This window comes from Sus scrofa, chromosome 6, assembly GCF_054392235.1.
Source record: "Sus scrofa isolate SSC_HxYL_T2T_F1_AM1 chromosome 6, Sscrofa_HxYL_maternal_Yorkshire_Landrace_v2.0, whole genome shotgun sequence".
NCBI classification, from domain to species: domain Eukaryota; kingdom Metazoa; phylum Chordata; class Mammalia; order Artiodactyla; family Suidae; genus Sus; species Sus scrofa.
Window position 1 is genome coordinate 164,335,068 of NC_139388.1, and position 25,253 is coordinate 164,360,320.

General features: G+C 38.5%; 1 protein-coding gene across 4 annotated transcripts in view; it reads right to left on the reverse strand.

Annotated features, from left to right (window-relative positions):
• ZFYVE9 (zinc finger FYVE-type containing 9) overlaps positions 1-25,253 on the reverse strand; it is a 202,017-nt gene that overhangs the window by 24,280 nt on the left and 152,484 nt on the right. For all 4 annotated transcript variants that reach the window (XM_021096648.2, XM_084965067.1, XM_021096646.2 and 1 more), the window contains 3 exons: positions 21,830-22,054; positions 19,677-19,759; positions 10,355-10,459 (listed from right to left, as the gene is read on the reverse strand). In XM_021096648.2, coding sequence (XP_020952307.2) covers positions 10,355-10,459; positions 19,677-19,759; positions 21,830-22,054 — 413 coding nt within the window. The remainder of the gene's footprint in view (positions 1-10,354; positions 10,460-19,676; positions 19,760-21,829; positions 22,055-25,253) is intronic.

The window sequence follows — 25,253 nt, forward strand, 5'->3', positions numbered from 1 at the left end:
GCCATTCAGCCTAAATTACATAAGGATTGCATGAATACATGATTTCACAGATTCTTGCATTATAAAACAACCAAAACAAATTTCTCTATTTCTCTCTGGTTTTTCTGTTTGTTTGTCTTTTTCTCTTTTCTAGGCCTCAGCATATGGAGGTTCCCAGGCTAGGGGTCTAATCAGAGCTGTAGCCGCCGGCCTACGCCAGAGCCACAGCAACGCGGGATCCAAGCCGAGTCTAACTTAACACCCACAGCTCATGGCAACGCCGGATCCTCAACCCACCGGGCAAGGTCAGGGATCGAACTCACAACCTCATGGTTCCTAGTCGGATTCCTTAACCACTGAGCCACAACGGGAACTCCTATTTCTCTCTAGTTTTGAGTAAATGGCTAACAATTCTGTTCCTTTTTGCTTGAGACTTTGACATTAGGTTAATAACTCTTTGGTTCTGTTCCCCTGTTACCTCATAAAAGTCACATAATTTCTACATGTCTTGAAATCTTTTCTTTTTGTCTTTTTTAGGGCCATACCCATGGCACATGTTGGTTTCCAGGCTAGGGGTCCAATTGGAGATGTAGCCGCTGGCTTACACCTGAGCCACAGCAACACGGGATCTGAGCTGCATCTGCAACCTATACCACAGCTCATGGCAACGCTGGATCCTTAACCAACTGAGTGAGGCCAGGGACTGAACCATGAATACTAGTTAGGTTTGTTAACTGTTGAGCCACAACGGGAACTCCAAAATTTTTTATTTTAGTTATATTTAATTGACAAAATGTACATATCTAAAGGGTAAAATCTGACGAATTTTGACACGTGCTTATGCCCATATAAACACCACTTAAAATCATTCTATTCTGTTCCACTGGATCTAGATACACGTATCATACCAAAACAATACTATCTGATTAAACTACCTTGAAATTAACTCTTAACATCAGGTAGTGTAAGTCTTCAAATCACATTCTTTTTCAAAGTTGTATCAGCTATTCTGGGTTTTTGCATCTCCACATACATTTCAGAATCAGTGTTTCAACTTTGATTTAAAAATAGCCTGCTGGTATTTTGATTGGGGTTGAATCAATCTGGGGAGGACTGACATCTTAACAATACTGAGTCTTCTGATGAGTAAACATATCTCTGCACTTATTTGGATATTCTTCAATTACTCTTAGCAGTGTTTTGTAGCTTTCACTGTATAGGTATCACCAATCATCTGTCAAATTTATCCCTAAGTATGTCATATTTATGATGCTATTGTACAGTTTTAGAATTCCAAAATCTAATTGTTAGTAATACACATATAAAATTGATTTTTACACAATGATATTGCAATTCTGATAAATTCATTAGTGCCAGTAGCCATTTTATAAATTCCTTAGAATTCCCTACATAGACAATCATATTATTTGTGAACAATCTTACTTTTTTTTCCCAATCTGTATTTATCTAATTTGGTTTTCTTGCCTTATTATATTGGCTAGAAAACCCACTGAAATGTTGAACAGAAATAAGAGTAGACATCCTCTCCTGGTTTCTAATCTTTAAGAAGAACCATTCAATTTGTCACCATTACACACACACACACACATATTTACACGTGTGTGTGTGTGTATATGTGTATATATGCGTATATATTTCGTCTTTTGAGGACCGCACCTATGGCATATGGAGGTTCCCAGGCTAGGGATCAAATCAGAGATGCAGCTGCTGGCCTACACCACAGCCACAGCAACGCAGGATCCAAGCCACATCTGTGACCTACTCCACAGCTCACGGCAACTCCGGATCCTTAACCCACTGAGTGAGGCCAGGGACTGAACCCGTGTCCTCTTGGATACTAGTCAGGTTTGTTAACCACTGAGCCACGATGGGAACTCCTATCAACATTATGTTAATTTTAGGTTTTTCACAGAAGCTATTAAATTGTAAAAGTTCTATCTGTAAACTGCATATACATCTATCTTGAGTGGATGTATATTTTCATCAAATGCTTTTTTTACAGTATATGTTTTTCATTTTTAAAAAATATGTCTACCTTTATTATTCTGCTAATATGGTGACTTGCAGATTGATTTTATCTTTGCCAAGCCCATGGCATTTGAAGTTCCCAGGCCAGAGACTGAATCTGTGCCACAGCAGCAACCCAAACCACTGCAGTGACAATGCCAGATCCTTAACCAGGTACACCACAAGAGAATTCCTAAAGATTGATTTTTGAATGTTAAATCAATTTAGTATTCTTAGAATAAACCCTACCTAGTTATGAAATACCTTATTATTTTGCATATTACTGAACCAGTTACACTAAAAACTTGTTATTTATGTAACCACTGATGAGGGATATGGGTCTGCAGATTTCATTTACTGTATTTATTTATTTTTTTAATTTGTATTTTTAGGGCCACACCCACAGCATGTGAAGGTTCCCAGGCTAGGGGTCGAATCAGAACTGTAGCTGCTGGCCTACACCACAGCCACAGCAACGCAGGAGCGGAGATGTGTCTGTGACCTACACCACAGCTCACAGCAATGCCGGATCCTTTAACCGTCTGAGCAAGGCCAGGGATAAAACCCACATCCTCATGGCTGCTAGTCAGATTTGTTTCCACTGAGCCACGATGAGAACTCCCTCATTTACTATATTTAAAAAAAAATTTTTATTATAGTTGATTTACAATGTTCTGTCAATTTCTGCTGTACAGCAAAGTGACCCAGTTATACATTTATATATATTCTTTTTCTCACATTATCCTCCATCATGTTCCATCACAATGATTAGATATAATTCCCTGTGCTATACAGCAGGATCTCATTGCTTATTTACTCCGAATGCAATGGTTTGCATATACCAACCCCAAACTCAAGTCCATCCTACTTCCTCCCGTCAGTAACCACAAGTCTGTTCTCCATGTCCATGAGTTTGTGTCTTTTCTGTAGATAGCTTCATTTGTGCCATTTATTAGATTCCAGATATAAGAGATATCAGGCGGTATTTGTCTTTCTCTTTCTGACTTAATATGAGTCTCTAGTTCCCACAATGTTGCTGCAAATGGCATTCTGTCCTTTTTTATGGCTGAATAGTATTTCATTGTGTATATGCAACATGTCTTCTTAAACTATTCATCTGTCAGTGGACATTTAGGTTGTTCCCATGACTTGGCTATTGTGAATAGTGCTGCAATGAACATACAGGTGCATGTATCTTTCTGAATGAAAGTTTTGTCCAGATGTATGCCCAGAAGTTGGATTGCTGGATCATATGATGGTTCTATATTTAGTTCTCCGAGGTACCTCCACACTGTTTTCCATAGTGGTTGTACCAATTTACATTCCCACCAACAGTGGAGGAGGGTTCCCTTTCCTCCACACCCTCTTTAGCATTTGTTATTTGTGGACTTATTAATGATAGCCATTCTGACCGGTGTGAGATGGTACCTTATTATAGTTTTGATTTGCATTTCTCTAATAATTAGTGATGTTGAGCATTTTTTCATGTGCCTATTGGCCATCTGCATGTCTACTTTGGAGAAATGTATATTTAGGTCTTCTCATTTTTCAATTGGGTTGTTTGTAGTTTTTCTGTTGAGTTCTTTATATATTTCGGAGATTAAGCCCTTGTCTTTTACATCGTTTCCAATAACACATAAAAAAGATCATACACCATGACTAAGTGGGATTCCTCCCAAGTTCACAAGGATGGTTCAACATATGCAAATAAATCAATGTCATACACCACATTAACAAAAGTCAAAAACTACATGACCATCTCAATAGATGCGGAAAAAGCATTTGACAAAATCCAACATCCATTCATGATAAAAAGTGGGTATAGAGGGAACATACATTGACATAATAAAAGCCACTTTATGACAAACCCATAATACTCAAGGGAGAAAAGCTGAAAGCCTTCCCACTAAAATCTGGAAGAAGACAAGGATGACCACTCTCACCACTTTTATTCAACATAGTATTGGAAGTCCTAGCCACAGCGATCAGACAAACAAAAGAAATAAAAGGCATCCAAATTGAAAGAGAAGAGGTAAAATTGTCACCATATGCAGATGACATGATATTATACACAGAAACCCTAAGAACTCTACACAAAAACTACTCGAACGGATCAATGAATGCAGCAAAGTAGCAGGATACAAGATTAACATTCGGAATCAGGTGCATTTCCGTATACTAACAATGAAATATTAGAAAAGGAATATCAGAATACCATGCCTTTTAAAATAGCACCCCCCCAAAAAAATTAAATACCTAGGAACCTGACCAAGGAGGTGAAAGACTTACATGCTGAGAACTATAAAACCTTAATCAAGGAAATTAAAGAGGATTCAAAGAAACGGAAAGATATCCCATGCTCCTGGATTGGAAGAATTAATATCTTAAAATGGCTATACTACCCAAAGCAATCTACAGTTTTAATACAATTCCTATCAAGTTACCCATGACATTTTTCACAGAACTAAAACAAACAATCCAAAAATTTGTATGGGGAGATCCCATTGTGGCTCAGTGGAAATGAATCTGGTTAGTATCCACGAGGATTCAGGTTCAATCGCTGGCCTCACTCAGTGGGTTGGGGATCTGGCATTGCCATGAGCTGTGGTGTAGGTCAAAAACGTGGCTTGGATCCCACGTAGCTCTGATTTGACCCCTAGCCTGGGAACTTCCATATGCCATGAGTGTGCCCCTGAAAAGCAAAAAATATATACATATACATATACGTATACATGTACATATATATACATACACGGAACCATAACAGACCCAGAATTGCCAAAACAATCCTGAGGGGAAAAAAAAAAAAAAAAACAGGAAGCATAACTCTCCCAGACTTCAGACAATATTACAAAGCTGCAGTAATCAAGACAGTGTGGTACTGGTACCAAAACAGACATACAGACCAATGGAACAGAATAGAGAACCCAGAAATAAACCTAGACACCTACGGTCAACTAGTCTTTGGAGGGAAGACTATAAAATGGGAAAAAGACAGTCTCTTCAGCAAGTGGTGCTGGGAAAACTGGACGCCACATGTAAATCAATGAAACTGGAACACACCCTCATACCATGCACAAAAATAAACTCAGAATGGCTTAACGACTTAAACATAAGACAAGACACCAGCAGACTCCTAGAAGAGAACATAGGCAAAACATTCTCTGACATCGACCACACAAATGTTTGCTTAGGTCAGTCTCCCAAGGCAATAGAAAAAAAACAAAAATTGGGAGTTCCTGTTGTGGCTCAGCAGTAATGAACCCAACTAGTATCCATGAGGACACACATTCAATCCCTGGCCTTGCTCAGTGGGTTAATGATCCAGCATTGCCGTGAGCTGTGGTGTAGGTTGCAGAAACAGCTCGGGTCCAGCATTGCTGTGGCTGTGGTGTAGGCTACAGCTCTGACTAAACCCCTAGCCTGGGAACTTCCATATGTTGTGGGTCCAGCCCTAAAAAGACAAAAACAAACAAACCAATGGAACCTAGTCAAACTTACAAGCTTTTGCACAGCAAAGGAAACCATTAAAAAAAAAAAAAAATGACAACCTATGGAATGGGAGAAAATAATTGCAAACATTTATTGCATTTTTTTCTAGTCTGATACTAGCATAATGAAGGCCTCATATAATGAAATTTCCTCCTCACATATTTTTCTAAGAGTATTTGTATAGAACTGGTGTTACTTCTTCCTTGCTTTTGTAAAAGTCACCAGAGAACATAACTGGATCTGGGCTTTTCTTTGTGAAAAGCTCTATGATAATAAATTCATTTCTTTAAATAGACACAGGGCTATGCCAGGTACCTATTTTTTTCTTGATAGAGGTATGAAAGTGGATGTTCAAAGAATTTGTCCATTGTCCAAGTTGAACATGTGTAGCATAAATGTATTCATAACAGGCCCTTGTTGTCCTTTTACTGTCTGTAGGACCTGTAATGATACCCTTCTCTTCTATCTCATAATAGTAATTTGTGGTTTTGCTATTTTTTAAAATTGAAGTATAGTTGATTTTCAACATTATATTACATTCAGGTGTACAACAAAATGATTCAATATTTCAATAGATTATACTCCATTTAAAGTTACAAAATAAATAGGAGTTCCTTGGTGGCATAATGAGTTAAGGATCTGGCATTGTCACCACTGTGGCTTGGGTTTGATCCCTGGCCCAAGAACTTCCACATGCTGCAGGCATGGCCAAAAAAATGTCATAAAATAATGACTGTATTTCTCTGTGCTGTACAATATATCCTTCTAGCTTATTTATTTTATTCACAGTTGTTTGTACCTCCTACCTCCATCCATATCTTGCCCCTCTCCCTTTCTTCTCCCCACTGTTAACCACTAGTTTCTTTTCTATATCTGGGAGTCTGTTTCTATCTGATTATATTCATTTTTTTTAGATTCCTCATATAAGTGATAGCATACAGTATTTGTCTTTGCCTGACTTATTTCACTAAGCATAACACACATAGAGATAGTGTGAAGATACATATATGCTTACAATGGTGCCTGGTACAATAAACATTAGTTAATGAAATGATCAAAATAATCTCATTAAGAATATGAGTAAGTACTTAAACTAATGAAGATCCTGAATGGCCTTGATGAAGGAGACTAAAAAATTTATACAATGGCTATTTCATTTATTAAAATTTTTTCCTTTTTTTAAATGATTTTTATTTTTTCTACTATAGTTGGTTTACATAAAGTGTTCTGTCAATTGTCTACTGTACAGCAAAGTGACCTAGTCACACACACATATTCTTTCTCTCACATGATCCTCCATCATGCTCCACCACAAGTGACTAGATATAGTTCCCAGTGCTATGAGTGCTATGGATCACATTGCTTATCCATTCCAAAGGCAATAGTTTACATCTATTAACCCAAGATTCCCAGTCCATCCCACTCCCTCCCCCTCTACTTTGGCAACCACAAGTCTATTGTCCATGTCCCTGAGGTTTTTTTCTGTGGAACAGTTCATTTGTGCCATATATTAGATTTCAGATATGTGATATCATATGGTATTTGTCTTTCTCTTTCTGACTGACTTCACTCAGGATGAGAGTCTCTAGTTCCATCCATGTTGCTACAAATGGCATTATTTTGTTCTTTTTATTGCTGAGTAGTATTCCTTTGTGTATATATACCACATCTTCTTAATTTATTCATCTGTTGACAGACATTTAGGTTGTTTCCATGTCTTGGCTATTGTGAATAGTGCTGTAATGAACATACGGGTGCATGTGTCTTTTTCAAGGAAAGTTTTGTCCAGATATATGCCCAAGAGTGGGATTGCTAGGTCATATGGTAGTTCTATATTTAGTTTTCTGAGGTACCTCCATACTGTTTTCATTCCAATTTACATTCCCACCAACAGTGCAGGAGGGTACCCTTTTCTCCACACCTTCTCCAGCATTTGTTATTTGTGAACTTAAGAAATAACAGATGGCCATTCTGACCAGTGTGAGGTGGTATCTCACAGTAGCTTTGATTTGCATTTCTCTAATAATCAGTGATGTTGAGCATTTTTTCATGTGCTTGTTGGCCATCTGTATATCTTCTAATAAGCTTCAGCACTCGTTTCCATATTACTTTTAGTTATTTTATGTTATTTATCTATCTATATCTAAATCTATTCTTCTGCTTTTTAGGGCTGCATCTGCAGCATATAGAAGTTCCCGGGCCAGGGGACAAATCGGAGCTACAGCTGCCAGCCTATACCACAGCCAGAGTAATGCGGGATCCAAGCAGTGTCTGAGACCTACACCACAGTTCATGGCAATGCCGGATCCCTGACCTACTGAGCAAGGCCAAGGATCTAACCTGCATCTTCATGAATACTAGTCGGGTTTGTTTCTGCTGAGCCACAACAGGAACTTCCTATATATCTATATATTTTTGTATTTTGTATTGTTTGATTTTCTGTTTCATGTCTTTATTCAATATATATTTCTTGTGCAATTACCGTAAACTAGGTAAATTGCTAAAAATATAGTAGTAAACAAGACACAGTCCCTCATGAAACTAAAAGTCTAGTAGAGAAAATAGATACTGAATAAGGAATTTTAAAATGTAGTGAGTATTACACATAGGATGTGTAGAAATTAAATGAAAACTATCTGCAATAAATATGTGGAAAAAATTAAAACTTATCTGAGAAAATTCCATCTAAACTGAAATCTAAAAAAATGAATAGGAGTTATGTAAATGCAGAGCAGGGAAAGTGCAACAATAAGGAATAGCTTGTGCAAAGGCTATAAGCAAAAGAAAACAAAGTTTGGGGAATGATAAGAAAAACTAAAAGTACTAATAAAGAAAAATGAGTGAGACGAAAAGTGGAATGTTGTGGTGATTAAATGAAATAATGTACAAGAAATTACTTTTACAACTATAATGTGAAGAGAATTATTAGACACAACATAATTCAACCGTCTGAGATGAGAGATAAAATTACACTGAGTTGAAACAAAAAAACTGAATCAGAAAGAAAGTCAGTCTGCTAAAACACGTAAGAAAAATAAGTGATATATAATTGGTAGACTTTACTGAAAATGAAATGTAGTAAATGACTAGTTACTGTTTTTGAACAAAGACTTCTGAACCTGCACAACCCTAAACCTAGAAGGCAGAATTCAGAAAAAGACAGATAACATGGATGACAGTTGTCATGAATGTCCTCAGTCAGGTACTGAAATAATTACGGGGCCTCACCGTTTTTACAGATATACTTGTATAAAAAGATCCCAATTACCAAACACAAATGCACCATCTTGCAAAAACCAAGGACAGCGGTGTATATTATCCATTAAGGAACAACATCTGATCAATCTCACTTCTGGACAACAAGTTCCCAGACGCCAAGCATGTCTTATTCATCTTTGCATTTCACATCAGAATATATTTAATAGATATTTGTGAAATAGATAAGAAAACTTCAAATATGAAAAATAAAAAAAGTTTTCAAAGCATAGTCTCCTAAAAGACTAGGGTAGGCAGGAGTTACCATCGTGGTGCAGCAGAAATGAATCGGACTAGGAACCATGAGGTTGTGGGTTCGATCCCTGGCCTCGAGAAGTGGGTTAAGGATCTGGCATTGCCATGAGCTGTGGTGTAGGTGGAAGATGCAGCTCGGATCTGATGTTGCTGTGGCTGTGGCGTAGGCCAGCAGCTGTAGCCCCGATTCAACCCCTAGCCTAGGCACCTCTCTGCGCTGCGGGTGTGGCCCTAAAAAGCAAAAACAATGACAACAACAACAAAAATAAAAGGAAATAATAATAAAAAAAAAGACTAGGGCACAAATTACATAAAAATAGTTCACTTTAAAGAATCGACAATACCTACTTTAGTGCATCTATTACCATTTGATATTCCAAGGCAGGAGTATCTGACAGCTAAAAACTGCTGATTGCAACCCAGAAAAAATTAAGCACGCATTCTAACTATTCTTTTCTAGTGTCCTGAAAAAAGCCATCAGGTAGAAAGCCATGCAGTAAATGCTTTCTCTATATAGGTCATTCCCACATAATAATACCGAGCCCCAAGCTTGCAAGTACAGTAAGACGACATCTGTATGATTTTAAATGTATATCAAGTACAAAATGTTTATTGAATGTACAAATGAATAAGCCAATAAATGGCTGAATGAGTAAGGAAAAAAGGAAGAAAGGAAAGAAAGAGAAGGAGAGAAGAAATTATTCTAAACCAAGGGGAAGAAGTAATTGAGGAGTTACCACTCTGCCTAATAAAACAACAAATTTTAACATTATATCAAACTAAGTTTTAAAATTACTATTAGACACTTTATAACCAATTTTAGGAAAATTTTAAATTCAAGAACTACTTCACATGGCAACTAGGCAAGAACAGTATTTCCATAATTCTGTTAATGTGTGTTTAATATGTACAATTTCATTTTAGTTACAAAATACAGCTTAGTTCAAGAGCAATCATTTGCTTTCAAAATCTTATTTAAAAGTCATCTGGGAACTAACAACACATGAGCTATGCTTAAACATTAAGGATAGTAAAAAAGATAAAAAGAGGAGAATAAAAAGATAAAAGAGGAGAATAAAAAGATCCCACCACTAATATTATAAAGCTAATTTTATACCTCAATCAAAATGCAAATCTGTCACTGATTATCATAGAATCAAAATGTCAAAATACAACAAATGACTAAATAAATCACAAATTTAACATCTTGCCTTTCTGTTATGAAATTCTCTACCACTGGTAGACTGATTTCACTGACAATTAAAAATTTATATATAATCATCTATTTTTCACCTTCATTTATGATATTCAATTATGAAATATATGCCTTCATGGTACATCTTACCTCATTGTATCTGTTGCTGGGAATTTTGATGCTGGTTTTCCGAACTTCCATATCAACCACCAAACCTTGAACCACTGGCAACGTGTATTGGTAATTTCTAAAGTCCTAGGCAAAAGCAGATTGAAGTGGAATAAAGAATTCATCAGTGGGAGGACTCGATTTATAGTACTAAAATTGGCACAAATAAGAAGAACATCAAAATTGAAAGATCTCATTTATTTAAAGAATAAGAAAATGTATAGTGGAAGCCCCACTGTGTGCATTCTAGCTCTCCAATTAGACTGTAAACTCTTATAAGGGAGCAGACCAAAAAGTTTTACATAGCCTTTATATACAATATTAAACAAGTACTTGAATGTTTACCCTACTTTATCATCATTTAACAACTTCCGTATTTATTTGTTAACTGTCTCCTCTCTCTAAAGTAAGCTCAGAGAGTGCTCACTTGTTTTGCTCTTCTTATATCCCAAGTGCTGGAACATCCTAGGGACTCAATAAATACATGTAGAGTAAAACACACATGCAAACATGCAACACATCCAGTTTGGCTGAAGTAAAGTGAGCAAGAGAGGTAGGAGTTGAGGTCAAAGGGAGAGCACACAGCTAGAGCTCATAGGGTCTTGCAGATCACCATAAGGACCTGTGTCTTTACTTTGAGGCTTCTGACCTATTTTCACAGATCTCTCTGATTTTCTCTGTAAAGAATAGATGGAAATGCAGCAAAAATAGAAGAAAGAAAATCAGATAAACATGATAAAAATAATCCAGCCAGGTAAAATAGTGATAACTTGACCCAAAATGTTAATAGTTAAAAAGGTAGTGAGAAGTTATCAGATTCTAGATATATTCTGAAGGGAAAACCAACAGTACTTGCCACTAGATTAGTGCAGATTATGCCAAAAAGACCAGAGTCAAAGAAGATTATGAATTTTATGGCCTGGGCAAGTAGAAGACAGGGACTGCCATTTACTGAGATGTAGAATGATGTTAAGTAGAAGGTGGCAAGTCAGAAGCCTGCAGGAGAAGAACCTACGGTACCCTGGAGGCTAAGAAAAGAAAATGCGTAGATACTAGGAAGCTGTTGAATTGAACTATGCGAAAATTGTCTTCTGATTGCTTCTATTCACTCAGGGAAACTGAGGAAAGTAGAGGAGGCCCTGCAGGCTTGGGAAGAGGTCATGTACAAAAAGCCATCTAGGAGGGCAGGAATGTATCATGGACCAGGAAGGACTGCCATGTAGGTCTTACAGCTTCCTTAGTGGTACTGGTCATGACTCTAACCTGATGCCAGTGAGCAGGCTACTCTCATGTCCTCACTCACTTTGAGGCTTAGATGTAAGTTGCCAATGAAGGAAGAATCAGATCCACACAGGAAAAATCAATCTCTTTTCTTCCCTTCCTTCCTTTTTCTTCCTCCCTCCCTCCTTCTTTCTCTCTTTCTTTCTCCAATCCCTCCTTTCCTTCCTTTTTAAGGGCTGTACCTATGGTATATGGAAGTTTCCCAGCTGCAGCTGCTGCCACTGCAGCTGCCAGCCTGTGCCAGAGCCACAGCAACAACAGATCTGAGGCGCTTCTGTGACCTACACCGTAGCTTGAGGCAACACCGTATCCTTAACCGAAGGAGTGAATCCAGAGATTGAACCCACATCCTCGTAGAGACTATGTAGGGTTCTTAACCCACTGAGCCACAACAGGAACTCCCAATTGACTTTTTTTTTTGGTCTTTTGTCCTTTTTAGGGCCACATCCGAGGTATATAGAGCCAGGCTAGGGGTCCAATCAGAGCTACAGCTGCCAGCCTATGCCACAGCCACAGCAACGCCAGATCTGAACCGCATCTGAAACCTACACTACAGCTCACGGCAACACCGGATCCTTAACCCACTGAGTGAGGCCAGGGATCGAACCCGCAATCTCATGGTTCCTAGTCGGATTCATTATTGCTGTGCCATGATGGGAACTTCCCAACTGACTTTTGATAAAGGCGCAAAGGCAAGTTAATGAAGAAAGAATAGTTCCTTCAACAATGGTACTGAAATGATTGGACAAGTGGGAAAAGTAAAAATCTTCAAACAATGCCTCATAATCATCAACAAAAATTAAGTAAAAATGGATCACAGACCTAATATAAAACATAAAACTACAAACCTTTAAGAAGAAAACCTGGGAGAAAATGCCTGCAATGTTAAGTTTCAGCCGATGGGTTTTTAGATATGATACAAAAAGCATAATCCATAAGAAATAAATTGGATTTCAACAAAATTAAAAAATTTTGATCTGTGAAAGACACTTAAGATCATGAAAAAAACTACAGACTGGGAGAAAATATTTTAAAATAATAACAATTTACCATTTTCATTTTCAGAATACATGAAATACTCTCAAAACTCAACAAGAAAACAACAACCATTTTTAAAATGGGCAAAGATCTAAACATTCACTAAAGACATAAAGAGGGCGAAATAATCACATGAAAAGATGCTCTAAATCATTTACCACAGGAAACATTCAAATTAAAATCAGAAAAATTAAAACCACCAGACTCCTATGGGAATAGCAAAGAATTTCTTTTAAAAAAAGGAGAAATTGGAGTTCTTGTCATGGCGCAGTGGTTAAAGAATCCGACTAAGAACCATGAGGTTGCGGGTTCGATCCCTGGCCTTGCTCAGTGGGTTAAGGATCCAGTGTTGCCGTGAGCTGTGGTGTAGGTTGCAGACGCGGCTTGGATCCTGAGTTGCTGTGGTTCTGGTGTAGGCTGGCGACTACAGCTCCGATTCAACCCCTAGCCTGGGAACCTCCATATGCTGGGGGTGTGGCCCTAGAAAAGACAAAAAAAAAAAAAAAAAGACAAATAACAAGTGCTGGCCAAAAAATAATAATAATTTTTGTACCTAATGAATGCAAAGTACTGCAGGCATTCTGCAAAACAATTTCACAGTTCCTTATAATGCTAAGCATAAAACATGGCTCAACTATCCCATCCCCAGAGAAATGAAAACTAATATTCACACAAAATTTCCTACATGAATGTTTATGGCTGCTTTATTCACAGTCACCTGAAACTAAAAACCCAAACATTCAACAGGTAAATGGATCTACTCAGCAATAAAATGCATGACCTATTGATTCTGAAGGGTATCAGAATGTACCACCCCAAATATGCCCCCTGTTAATCAGCCTTTGGCCAGCCTAATTTATAGGACCCCCGCTGAAGAGCCTAAGATGAGTAGAGGAAAAAGATTTTCCTTCCTTTCCAACAATGTATGTTAACAGCACTTATTAATCTCAAATGCATTATGACAAGTAAAAGAAGCCAGACTGAGAAGGCTACATGCTGTGTAATTTCCATTATAGGACAGTCTGAACAAACTAAAACTATAGGGACAAAGGATCAATGGTTACCAGATATTAGGAGTGTACCAGCAAATTTTCTAGAGTGATAAAACGGTTCTCTACCTTGACTGTGACAGAGGTAGTAATGCAAATGTATACATTTGTCAAAACTCTCGGAAATGTATTCCAAAAACAGGGAATTTCACTGTACATAGATTAAAAAAATTTTAATGAAAGAGGTAGATTTAAGTAGGGTTTATATTTTGCCATGCTATCACAACAGAGAGTAAAAGAGAGAAAGAAACCAGAATTTAAGTAAAAGTGATTTTAATTACAAAACTATGGAATCCTAATAAAGATAAAGAGAAAAGCAAGGGGAGTGAGAAACAAAGAAAAGGTGTTGAAATCAATAGATGTAAATCCGGAGTTCCCATCGTGGCGCAGTGGTTAACGAATCCGACAAGGAACCATGAGGTTGCGGGTTCGGTCCCTGCCCTTGCTCAGTGGGTTAACGATCCAGCGTTGCCATGAGCTGTGGTGTAGGTCGCAGACGAGGCTCGGATCCCGCGTTGCTGTGGCTCTGGCGTAGGCCAATGGCTACAGCTCCGATTCGACCCCTAGCCTGGGAACCTCATATGCCGCGGGAGTGGCCCAAAGAAACAGCAAAAAAAAAAAAAAAATAGATGTAAATCCTAGCAAACTAGAGAGGAGGTGATGATGTGGATACTTCAAGATACTTCAATAGATAATATTTTATAAATGAATTGACATAGATATAAAAATCTTTGATTGCTGTTGCTAGATTATAGGATAAATATCTCCTTTTCATTCCAAAACAAATTACAGTTAGTAAGAAAAATCATCTTGTCAAAACTGTGACTAAAAACTAGAGTTACCACAGAGGTACAAAGGGAAGGGGACTGGTAGAGAAGAAGACAGAGAGATAGCTTGATTCAAGCAGAATTTAAAATTTTCTACTTCAGGGCAAGATGGAGAAAGCGGGACTGGATTTACCCTCCTGCCTTAACCAAAAAACTGCACAAAACACAGGAAACAATGATTTCCAAGACATTGAATCTCAGGCACCAAGGACAGTGATCAGAGAGACATGATACAAACAAGAAGAGCTTTATGATGGTCCAGGTTATGCTTTAGGAGAGTTTCCAAGTTCAGATGCAGGGAACCCAGGCAGAGGCTGGCAGATTTTCTGAGTTGAGGAAACAAAACTGAAAATCAAGAAAATCCGGAGTTCCCTTTGTGGCACAGTGGTTAGCAAATCCGACTAGGAACCATGAGGTTGCGGGTTCGGTCCCTGCCCTTGCTCAGTGGGTTAAGGATCCGGCGTTGCTGTGAGCTGTGGTGTAGGTCGCATATGGGGCTCGGATCTGGTGTGGCTGTGGCTCTGGCATAGTCCAGTGGATACAGCTCCAATTCGACCCCTAGCCTGGGAACCTCCATATGCTGAGGGAAGCAGCCCTAGAAAAGGAAAAATGACGAAAGAAAGGAAAGGAAGAAAGGAAAGGAAGAAAGGAAAGAAAGGAAAGAAAGGAAAGAAAGAAAGGAAAGGAAGAAAGAAAGAAAGAAAGAAAAGAAAAGAAAAGAAAAGAAAAGAAAAGAAAATCCAAGGTAAAGTTCATGGACAAAGTATCAGAGAGGGGAAAACTGCAGAGAAAGAACTATAAAAATCTGCAGAGGGTCCCTTCCAGTATTCAGCAGTGTTCCGATGAGGAAATACATATGAGGAAATACCTTCTTTTTTTTTTGTCTTTTTAGGGCCACACCCTCAGCATATGGAGATTCCCAGGCTAGGGGTCAAGTTGGAGCTATAGCTGCTGGCCTACACCACATCCACATCAACGTGGGATCCTAACTGCATCTGTAACCCACACCACAGCTCATGGCAACGCTGGATCCTTAACCCACTGGGTGAGGCCAGGGATAGAACCTGTGTCCTCACAGATGCTAGTCAGATTCGTTTCCGCTGAGCTACAATGGGAACTCCCACAAGGAAACTTCCTGAGTTTAAGAAATGAATGATTATTGGGAGCATTATCTGATACACAGGTCTGGGAATGGTGCCTACACCTGAAATCCAGAGAGCAAACCCTCATAATTCATGGGCATTGTAGAGTACTACCGTATAATAAAGAATTTGGCTGACCTCTGCCCCAGTTCCTGGGAGGTGGCCTCTAAACCCTTAGAGATTCTTGAATCATAGGAGTACTTTTGTTATTCCTGGTAGACTCTGAGAGTCTGTATCAATTTGGTGATATTTATGCTAACAGGATGATGCAGGGTGGAGGGTGGCCATTGCAGAAACAGCAACCATGTGATGAGAGACTGGGGCTCTGAAGCACATGATATCAGCCTGACTTCTGGGGGCTAAAGAGGGCGTGGAGGCTGAGTTCAATCACATGGCCAATGATTCAATTTCCTAGTAAGGAAACTCCAATAAAAAGTCAGGACACACGAGCTCAGGAGCTTAATCTGTGCATAATGTTACACATCGGTGTACAGGGAAGGTGACATGCCCTTGAAGACACAGAAGCTTCTTATTTGGGACCCTCTTAGACCTTGCCCTATGTGTGTCACTACTGGCTGCTCCTGATTTATATCTTTTTTGCTATAATAAAACTGTAATTGTAAGTACAGTTGACCCTTGAACAACACGGGAGTGAGGGGCTTCAGCCCCTGCGCAATTGAAAATCCATGCATAGCATTATATTCATCCTTCTGAACTGCAGTTCCCTAGCTGTGGATTTAACCAACCATGGACTGCAAGGTGCTATAGTATATATTTATTGAAACAAAGTCCACATATAAGTGGACCTCAGCAGTTCAAGGTCATGTGGTTCAAGGGTCAACTTCATAGCACTTTGCTGAGTTCTGTGAATCATTCTAGTGAATTATCTAACCGGATGGGTTAGTGAGGTCTTCTACCTTTACCCCCAGTTAGTCTGGGGACCCCTGAGCTTGCAGCTAGCATCGGAAGTAATGGCAGCCTTGTGAAGGACTGTATCCCTAATCTGCGAAGTTTGGCTTAATTCCAGACAATCCCAAAAGTCATTATAAACACAGCTGACCTCTGAACAACGTTGGGGCTAGGGGCACTGACCCTCTGTGCAGTCAAAAATCCACGTATAAGTTATACTTGGCCCTTTGTATCTGTGGTTCCACATCCAGGGATTCAACCCACCATGGAGCATGTAGTATTATTGTACTTACTATTGAAAAAAATCCATGTATAAGCGGACCCTCATGGTTCAAACCAGCATTGCTCAAGGGTCAACTGTACTGAGAAGAGTTTTGCCTTAGTAGTGGGAAATAACTAGCGCTATACTAAATAAGACTTTCACTCCACCTTACAAATTTTGCAAGCAAAACTCAAAAGCCTCCAACTGTTTGTAGACAAATTAACTGCATTGAGTTGTTACCAAGCTGAAGAATATTTATAGGAACATAAAAACATCTGGTATCCAGCAAAGAAAAAATCACAATATCTGTCATTCAATAAAAAATTTAAAAAATACCAAATATGCAAAGAAGCAGGGAAATACCACTCGAAATAAAGGGGAAAAATCAATTAACAGCAACTGAGTCAGAAACGAAATGCGTGTTACAAGTACCAAACAAGGACATTGTAATACTCATTTTCGTTATATTTCAGATGTTTTAAAAAGTTAAGTACAGGAATAGAAGATACAGAAAAAGACCCAAGTCAAACTTCTAGAGATGGAGAAAATTACAATTTCTAAGATTATAGAGGGAAAAAGGACAGAATTAACAGCAGTTTAAATATTGGAAAATAAAAGATTAGTGAACTTGAAGACACAGCAACAAAAACTGTCCAAAATGAAACACAGAGAGAGGGGGGAGAAAGCACTAAAAACGAAATTTAATAAGGGAGTGCCTGCTGTGGTTCAACAGAATCAGCAGCATCTTGGGAGCACTGGGATGCAGGTTCGAGCCCCGGCCCTGCACAGCAGGATAAGGATCCAGCATTGCCCCAGCTGAGGCTTAGGCAGCAACTACAGTTTGGATCTAATCCCTGGCCTGAGAACTCCATGTGCCGCGGAGGAGCCAAGAAAGAAAAAAACAACAAAAAACCCCCAAAACAAACAAAAAAGAAATTAAAAAAAGCATTAGTGAGAATTTCAAGCAGCCTAATAAGCAAGTTTATAACAATGGAGTCCCTGAAAGAGAGGAGGGGTGGACAGAAAATTATTTGATCAAAACTATAAACTCACAGATCTAAGAAGCTCAAAAAACCCCAAACACAAGAAACATGAAAAAAACTATACCAAGGCACATAATCAAATGGCTCAAAACCAATGATAAAAAGAAAAATTTCAAAGCAAACAGAGAAGGAAAAAACGTTATATAGAGAGGAACAAAGACAGGAAGGAAAACATATTTCTCACCTGAAAATACACAGATTGAAGGCAATAGAGCAAGTCTTTAAACTTCTCAAAGAATAAAACTGTCAACATAGAATTCTACATTCAATATCTTTTTAGGGCTGTACCCACAGCAGATGGAGGTTCCCAGGCGAAGGGTGGAATTGGAACTGCAGCTGCCAGCCTACACCACAGCTCACAGCAATGCCAGATCCTTAACCCACTGAGCGAGGCCAGGGATAGAACCCAGTCCTCATGGATACTAGTTGGGTTTGTCATCTGCTGAGCCACGATGGGAACTCCTACATTCAATATCTTTTAAATACAAAGGACATTGTTAGAAATACAGATGCTAAAAGACTTAAGCACCAGCTACACTACAAGAAACATTAGAAGAAATCTTTCAGGCAAAAGGACAATGAGATCAGATGGAAATACAGATTTACACAAAGGAGTGAAGGGCAATAGAAATGGCAACTACACAGGTAAATCTACAAGAACTTTTCTTATTGTTTGAATCCCTTTACAAGATAAGTAGAATTATAACTACAACCACATGACAGAGTGAGGAAATAAACAAATCAAGTCCCCAGAAGCAACTAAGAAGTTGGGTAAATGTATTTAAAAAACAAAACTATTTTCGTGCCCTGGAATTAGACCAAAGGCATATGACACACTGAGAAGTGTTTATTCATGAAAACTACTGAACTTCAAGAAAGAAGAGTAGAGTTGAATCTGTTGATATTCTTGCCTGGGGCTGACCTGAGCCATGCCCAGTAGTCCAACCAAGGCGAGGTAGTTTGTGAAAACAATAAGGTTTGCTGTTTGAAGGATGCTGCCTGACTAAGAGCATCATCAGTTAACGTGGTAATCTTGGCTTCTGAAAAGAGCAGCTCTGTTAGTCTGGGTTGCCAGCCTACTTAGGGCAAGTAGTGAGCAGGCAGACTAGTCAGAGATTTAACAAAGAGTTCTGGGAGTAAGACAGCCACAGGGAATTTCAAAAACTCTCCAAATACCCGGATGAACCTTAGTCTGTGCACATGTGCAGCAGAAACCTTAGTGGGCCCAAGCCAACCAACCTCCTTGGTCAGCAGAGTCAGACCCCAAGCATGTGCAGAGGAGACATAAGAGAGTCCAGAGGAAAGGAAAAGAATGATGTTTGTTTGAATCCCTGTCCACACACAGATATATCAAAAAAGAATAGATGTCTTATTGGCCAGAGGTATTTGAACAGAATCTCTGACCACTCTTTGGCTAAACAGTAAGTCAAACAGACATATGGGACGCCACCAGGATGCCAGGCTTAAAATCAAAACAAGACATAGTGGTTTAAGTATACACTACTCCTCACGATAATCCTGCAAGGTCACTTAGATGGTAAGTGTATAACTAAGGGCCGGAATCCTGGACTATTTCACTCCAAAGCTCCATATACTTTCCAAAGAATACACATGTTCTGTTCTGTTCCTTTCCTTCAGTATAAATCTTCACCTCCCTGTAGTAGCAGGGTATTAAGAAAATAATAAAATCCCTATCTTCCTTCTCCCATAAAAACTCTATCAAGGAAAAAGAAAATAAAAATTCCCAACTTACTGCAAGAAGATTCATGATGGTATGCCCCGTCTCTCCAAACAATGGCTTCCGAAATCTGACACTGAACAGTGGGCATGGATAAACTAAGGAAATGAGAAATGGTCATACTAAGTTTGGCAGCTTAAAATTCTGGTACAAGAATTTTTCATAAAATTCTCAAAATATAATTAGAATGACAATTAGAGCATATGAAATTTAGGGCTCAAAAAGTATTTATCATGACAGCATCACAGAAACATTTGGAGTCTTCTACAAACCACACTAGAGGAAGTCTTTTGATGCAGTGGTTTCAAAAATGAGCTACATGGTCTTAGGAAGCACTCTTTTCTAAACTGGATTAATATGATCCAGGAAAGAAGTATCTCCTGATTCCTCTGTGCTCAGGAAGGCTAGAAGCGTTCACTCCTACACATTTCAAACAGGACCTTCTTAGAAAAGCTAAACCCCAGGTGATCCTATTAGCTGGCTTACTCCTTAAACTTTATAGTTTCAACTGCCTGTACAAGATGGGAAGATAAAAATGTTGTTTCCTCTGCATACAATCCTTCCCTTTCTCTACTTCATTCAGCTGATTCATACGCATCTTTCATAGTTTAATCCAAAGACACCTTGGTCCTTCATTCTTGGTGAAGTTAATTTCTGTAGTCTTCCTTACAAAGGTTCCCAAGAGCCTATAACCACATCTCAGCCCTTTCTTTTTTTCTTTCTTCTTTCTTCCTTCCTCCCTTTCTTCTTCTTTCTTTTCTTTTTATGGCTGCAACTCTGGCGTGTGGAAATTCCCAGGCTAGGAGTCGAATGGGAGTTGCAGCTGACTGAGGCCTACACCATGGCCACAGCAACAATGGATCCAAGCCACATCTGCAATCTATACTGAAGCTTGGGCCAACACTGGATCCTTAACCCACTGAGCAAGACCAAGGATCAAATCTACATTTTCACAGACACCATGTCAGGTGGTTAACCCACTGAACTCCGACTTAGTCACTTATGAATTCCCACAATTTATTGCATGTAGTAGGTCTTTATTAAATTCTTATTGAATGAACTAATAAATTAATGAAAGAATAAAGCTAACTTGCTGAAAATATATACTGGTCAATGGCTTATAAAATAATTTTTCATTATCTCATTTGATCCTCTTAATAATACTATGTAATATAAAAGGCAAGTATTATCTCCAGTTGCATAAGAAACTGACAACTGACAACTTGAGTGACACCCAAAGTTACATAGTTAGTAAGTGGCAGAGTTAAGAACCTTATTCAAGTGATCTGATTCCAAGACCAGGACAACTTTGATTAGGAGAAGACATAAAGTTTAAAATAAGCTTGCATTTAGACTTTAACGTCTTTAGAAACAACCCCAGGAAGTTCCCATGGGTTAAGAACCCGACTAGTATCCATGAGGATGTGGGTTCAATCCCTGGCCTCGCTCAGTGGGTCAAGGATCCAGTGTTGCCGTGAGCTGTGGTGTAGGTCGCAGACACAGCTCAGATCCAATGCTGCTGTGGCTGTGGTGTTGGCTGGCAGCTGTAGCTCCGATTCAACCCCTAGCCTGGAAAGTTCAACATACTGCAGGTGCAGCCCTAAAAAGCACAGACACACACACACATGCACACACACAAAATCCACCCCCCCAAAACCAAATAAACAAATGAAAAACAACAAAAAAAGAAACAATTTCAGCTTAGTTGCACAATACAATCGTGAGCAAGGAAGCTCTTCTGCCGCTTACTTTACCAGTGGAGTGATCTCTACACTGCTAGCTTCCAGCGCCTGTTATATTATATAAAATATAATTCTCATTACTAGCTGCCAAGCAAGTAACAAAAAACATGCTCACCATATATAGATACTACAAAAAATAAGTTACTTTAAGTTGAAATTCATTCTTTCTGAAGATGATCATGTATCTATCAGTTAGCCTGTAAAACTAGCAAGTTTCAAGGCAATAATCACTAACTTCCTCATTTGTTATTTTGAGCCTTTCCCATTATAGCCAAAACAAGTCGAAACACTGGTCACATCTAGCTTTTGCTACTTCAAAAGCCCACTTCTGTTTAAATGGATCACCAGGGGACTCTGCATATCACAAGTCTTTGTTTAGTCATCAATCTTGGTCATAAGGCTTATAAGAGAGTATTTCACACTTACGTCGATATTCAGCTCCAAGTCTCAACATTAGTCGGATGGGAAACACTTTAGCCCAAGGAGTTTCCCATTTCTGGATGAGAATCCCAAATAAGTAAGGTGGGGTTGGGAGGACTAGGTCTTGCAGTGACTGGTAGGTAGATGTCACATATAAGAATCCACCATGTTCTTTACTGCCAAGGAAACTTTGACTAAAGAAGGAATGTCCCAGGTTGCCTACAACATTCCCTAAAACAAAAAAGTACATTAATTACTATCAATAAATCAATCATGTTTTTAAGAATCATTAATATCAGTACTGGGCCAGACACTACCAAACATGAATTCCCAATCTTTCACTATGAAATACCTATGTTTATAAAGCTGTTCTAAAATAAATGGCATTTATTAAATGAAAATTTGTTTTCCAATTATATTACCCTTCTGGTGCATATGAAATACCTTGTGTTATCACACTGTAGTTTGTCTGGCTACAAGCCAAAAATATTGATGCCTTCTTTTGGATAATACAACTTTATTGTATGAATTAGTTTGGAGGTCTCAGGATAAGAATCATTGCCTCAAAGGTCACAAAAAATGTCAAGATTAGGCACCTGCACTCACAGAGTTTACAATCCCATTGAATAAATAAATTCAACTGATGAACATAACGAATTAAGACATTAAGTACAGTTGTAACTATGAGATATTAAGGGATGAAAATTTATGGAGAAAGTAGTACCACAGATAGGATTTATTCTGATTTTGTTTGAGACAAATACAAAACACAAACAACTTAGGGCTTATTCAAATTCATATTAGGCAGGGTTGGTTTTTTTCTTTTAATTGCAAATGCTCCTAAATAAGACTTTCTAATTCAAATATTTTTTGAATGAAACTAACAAATCACCCCTTCATTAAGGATACATTTTCCTCAGTTTAGAATTACAAAAGAACTTCCTGACGAGAGCTGTTCAATAATGTAACAGCAGACTTGTTCACTAGACAAGGGCAAGCTTCCTCTGATACCTCTGAAAGAAACAACAGCAAATACACAAAGTGCCATCAGAGAAGTTAATGCTTACTTTCCTTGAAAACTAGAGTCTATTTGCAAAACAGTTCAGTGATGGCTCATAAAATCCTTGGGTGAAGAAGCACCTATGCCGATAGTAAGGTCCACAAGTGAGGGGAACACGTCCCCACAAAACCCGGAGGCTTGTGGCTGAAAGCCATGTATGTTCACGTCATCATCTGCCAAACACCGGTAGTACCCTTGCCCCAAGATTAAACAAATGCGGCTGCACATTTAAGCTGTTGGGCCAGATGATAAAATAATCTCCACATCAAGGAACTAGTATGTTATTTTTTAAAAAATCATAGATTTTGGAGTCAGGGAGACATGGATTTGAACATTAATTCAATCACACTATTATGAAATGGGGGTAAGTTACTTGAATTCTGTGAGCCACAACATCTGTGATAATTGGGGAAGATTACACTAAATTTCAGACTTGATGTGAATGAATAATATCAAATGGCACCTTGCACAGTGTTCTCAAAAAAGTTTTAATTATTGTTTTTATAGTGCAAATATACATATAATGATCAAACATTATAAAACTTGTTTTTCTTTGCTTTACCAAAATTTTTATTTTATTATTATTTATTATATTTTTTAGGGCCATACTTGCAGCATATGGAAGTTTCCAGGCTAGGGGTTGAATCAGAGCTTTCCACCTCCAATTTAAAAATTAGTCAACAAATACCATGAAGCAACCAGGTGTCAGGCACTGTGCTAGGCAATGGAATTACAATGGGAAAAAAAGAATGTCTATATTCCTTGCCCTCACGTAATTTAGTCAAGAGAGAGAAAAGGATCAATTAAATCATTATTTGAATTAATAAAAAGTTAAAACCGTGAATGTGATACGAGTTCCACTATGCCATACTTTTTCTCTTTTTCTTCTTTAAGGCTGTACCCATGGCATATGGAAGTTTCCGGGCTAGGAGTCAAACTGGAGCTGCAGTTGCTGGCCTATGCCATAGCCACAGCCACAGCAATGCCCAATCTGAGCCACAGCTTGCGGCAACATGGGATCCTTAATCTACTGATCGAGGCCAGGGATTGAACCTGCATCCTCATGGATACTGGTCAGATTCTTAATCTGCTGAGCCACAACAGGAACTCCCATTTGCTTTATCAAAAATTCTAGTACAAGATTTGTATAAATTTTCATCTTTTCACTTGAGTAGGTGCAGGAAGAGAGAGAATGGGAAACAAAAGAGAGAGATTTTTTCCCCTCCACAATGTAGAGTGCACAAGAGCAGTCCTCCACAGCTCTAAGGAGAGCACAATGGTCACCTTTCGTAAGAATCCCCTTGTGAATACAGCTCAGAGGTGAGAACTGATAGCGCTTGGTGCTCAAAATATTCATTGAGTATGCTTTTGGGATTTCCCTATTAGAGACTGCAATCTATTACTGGGTATTCTTCCAGAGATAGTGACAACCTTCCTGCTTCTACCACCTAACAACCTTCCTCTCCATCCCATTCACACTCAGATTCGCCATTATGTCCCCTCACATTTTAAAATCTTTTATTCTTTAAGCATTTCCTTTCTTAAAAATTAAAAAATGGATAGATCTCTATTAATTCTAATAAATGATTTCGTTGAGACTGTGATCACCTCATCTACAAACAAAGAATACTCCACGGGTATAGATATCAACAAAAATAAAACACTGGGTATGAGACGTTGACAAAAAAGTTTTCATTTGAAGACTTACACTGACACACCAACATTAAAAAGAATGTCAATAGAAGACGATGCCGGCAATGAAAGTGAAGTCATATTCAAAGAGATAATAACTAAGGATTTTCCAAACTAAAGAAAGAAATGCATTTTCAAATCAAAGGCATGCTTTAAAATTTGTTTTAAAATATTCTAAATACATTTTTATATGTTAATTCTTAGACTGAGAGAAACCTCTACACTAAAAAATGAAAGATCTGGAGTTCCCGTCGTGGTTCAGCAGTTAATGAATCTGACTAGGAACCATGAGGTTATTGGTTCGATCCCTGGCCTCTCTGAGTGGGTGAAGGATCTGGCGTTGCTGTAAGCTGTGGTGTAGGTCACAGACACGGCTTGGATCTGGCCTTGCTGTGGCTATGACATAGGCTGGCAGCTGTAGCTCCGATTCAACCTCTAGCCCTGGGAAACTCCATATGCTTTGGGTGCTTTTTTTCCTAAAAAGGAAAAAAAAAGAAAGAAAAGAAAAGATCCAGAAACAACCTAAATGTCCATCAACAGATAAATGGATTAAGAAGATGTGGTACATATACACAATGGAATACTACTCAGCCACAAAAAATAACAAAATAATGCCATTTGTAACAACATGGATGGAACTAGATATTCTCATACTAAGTGAAGTAAGTTAGAAAGAGA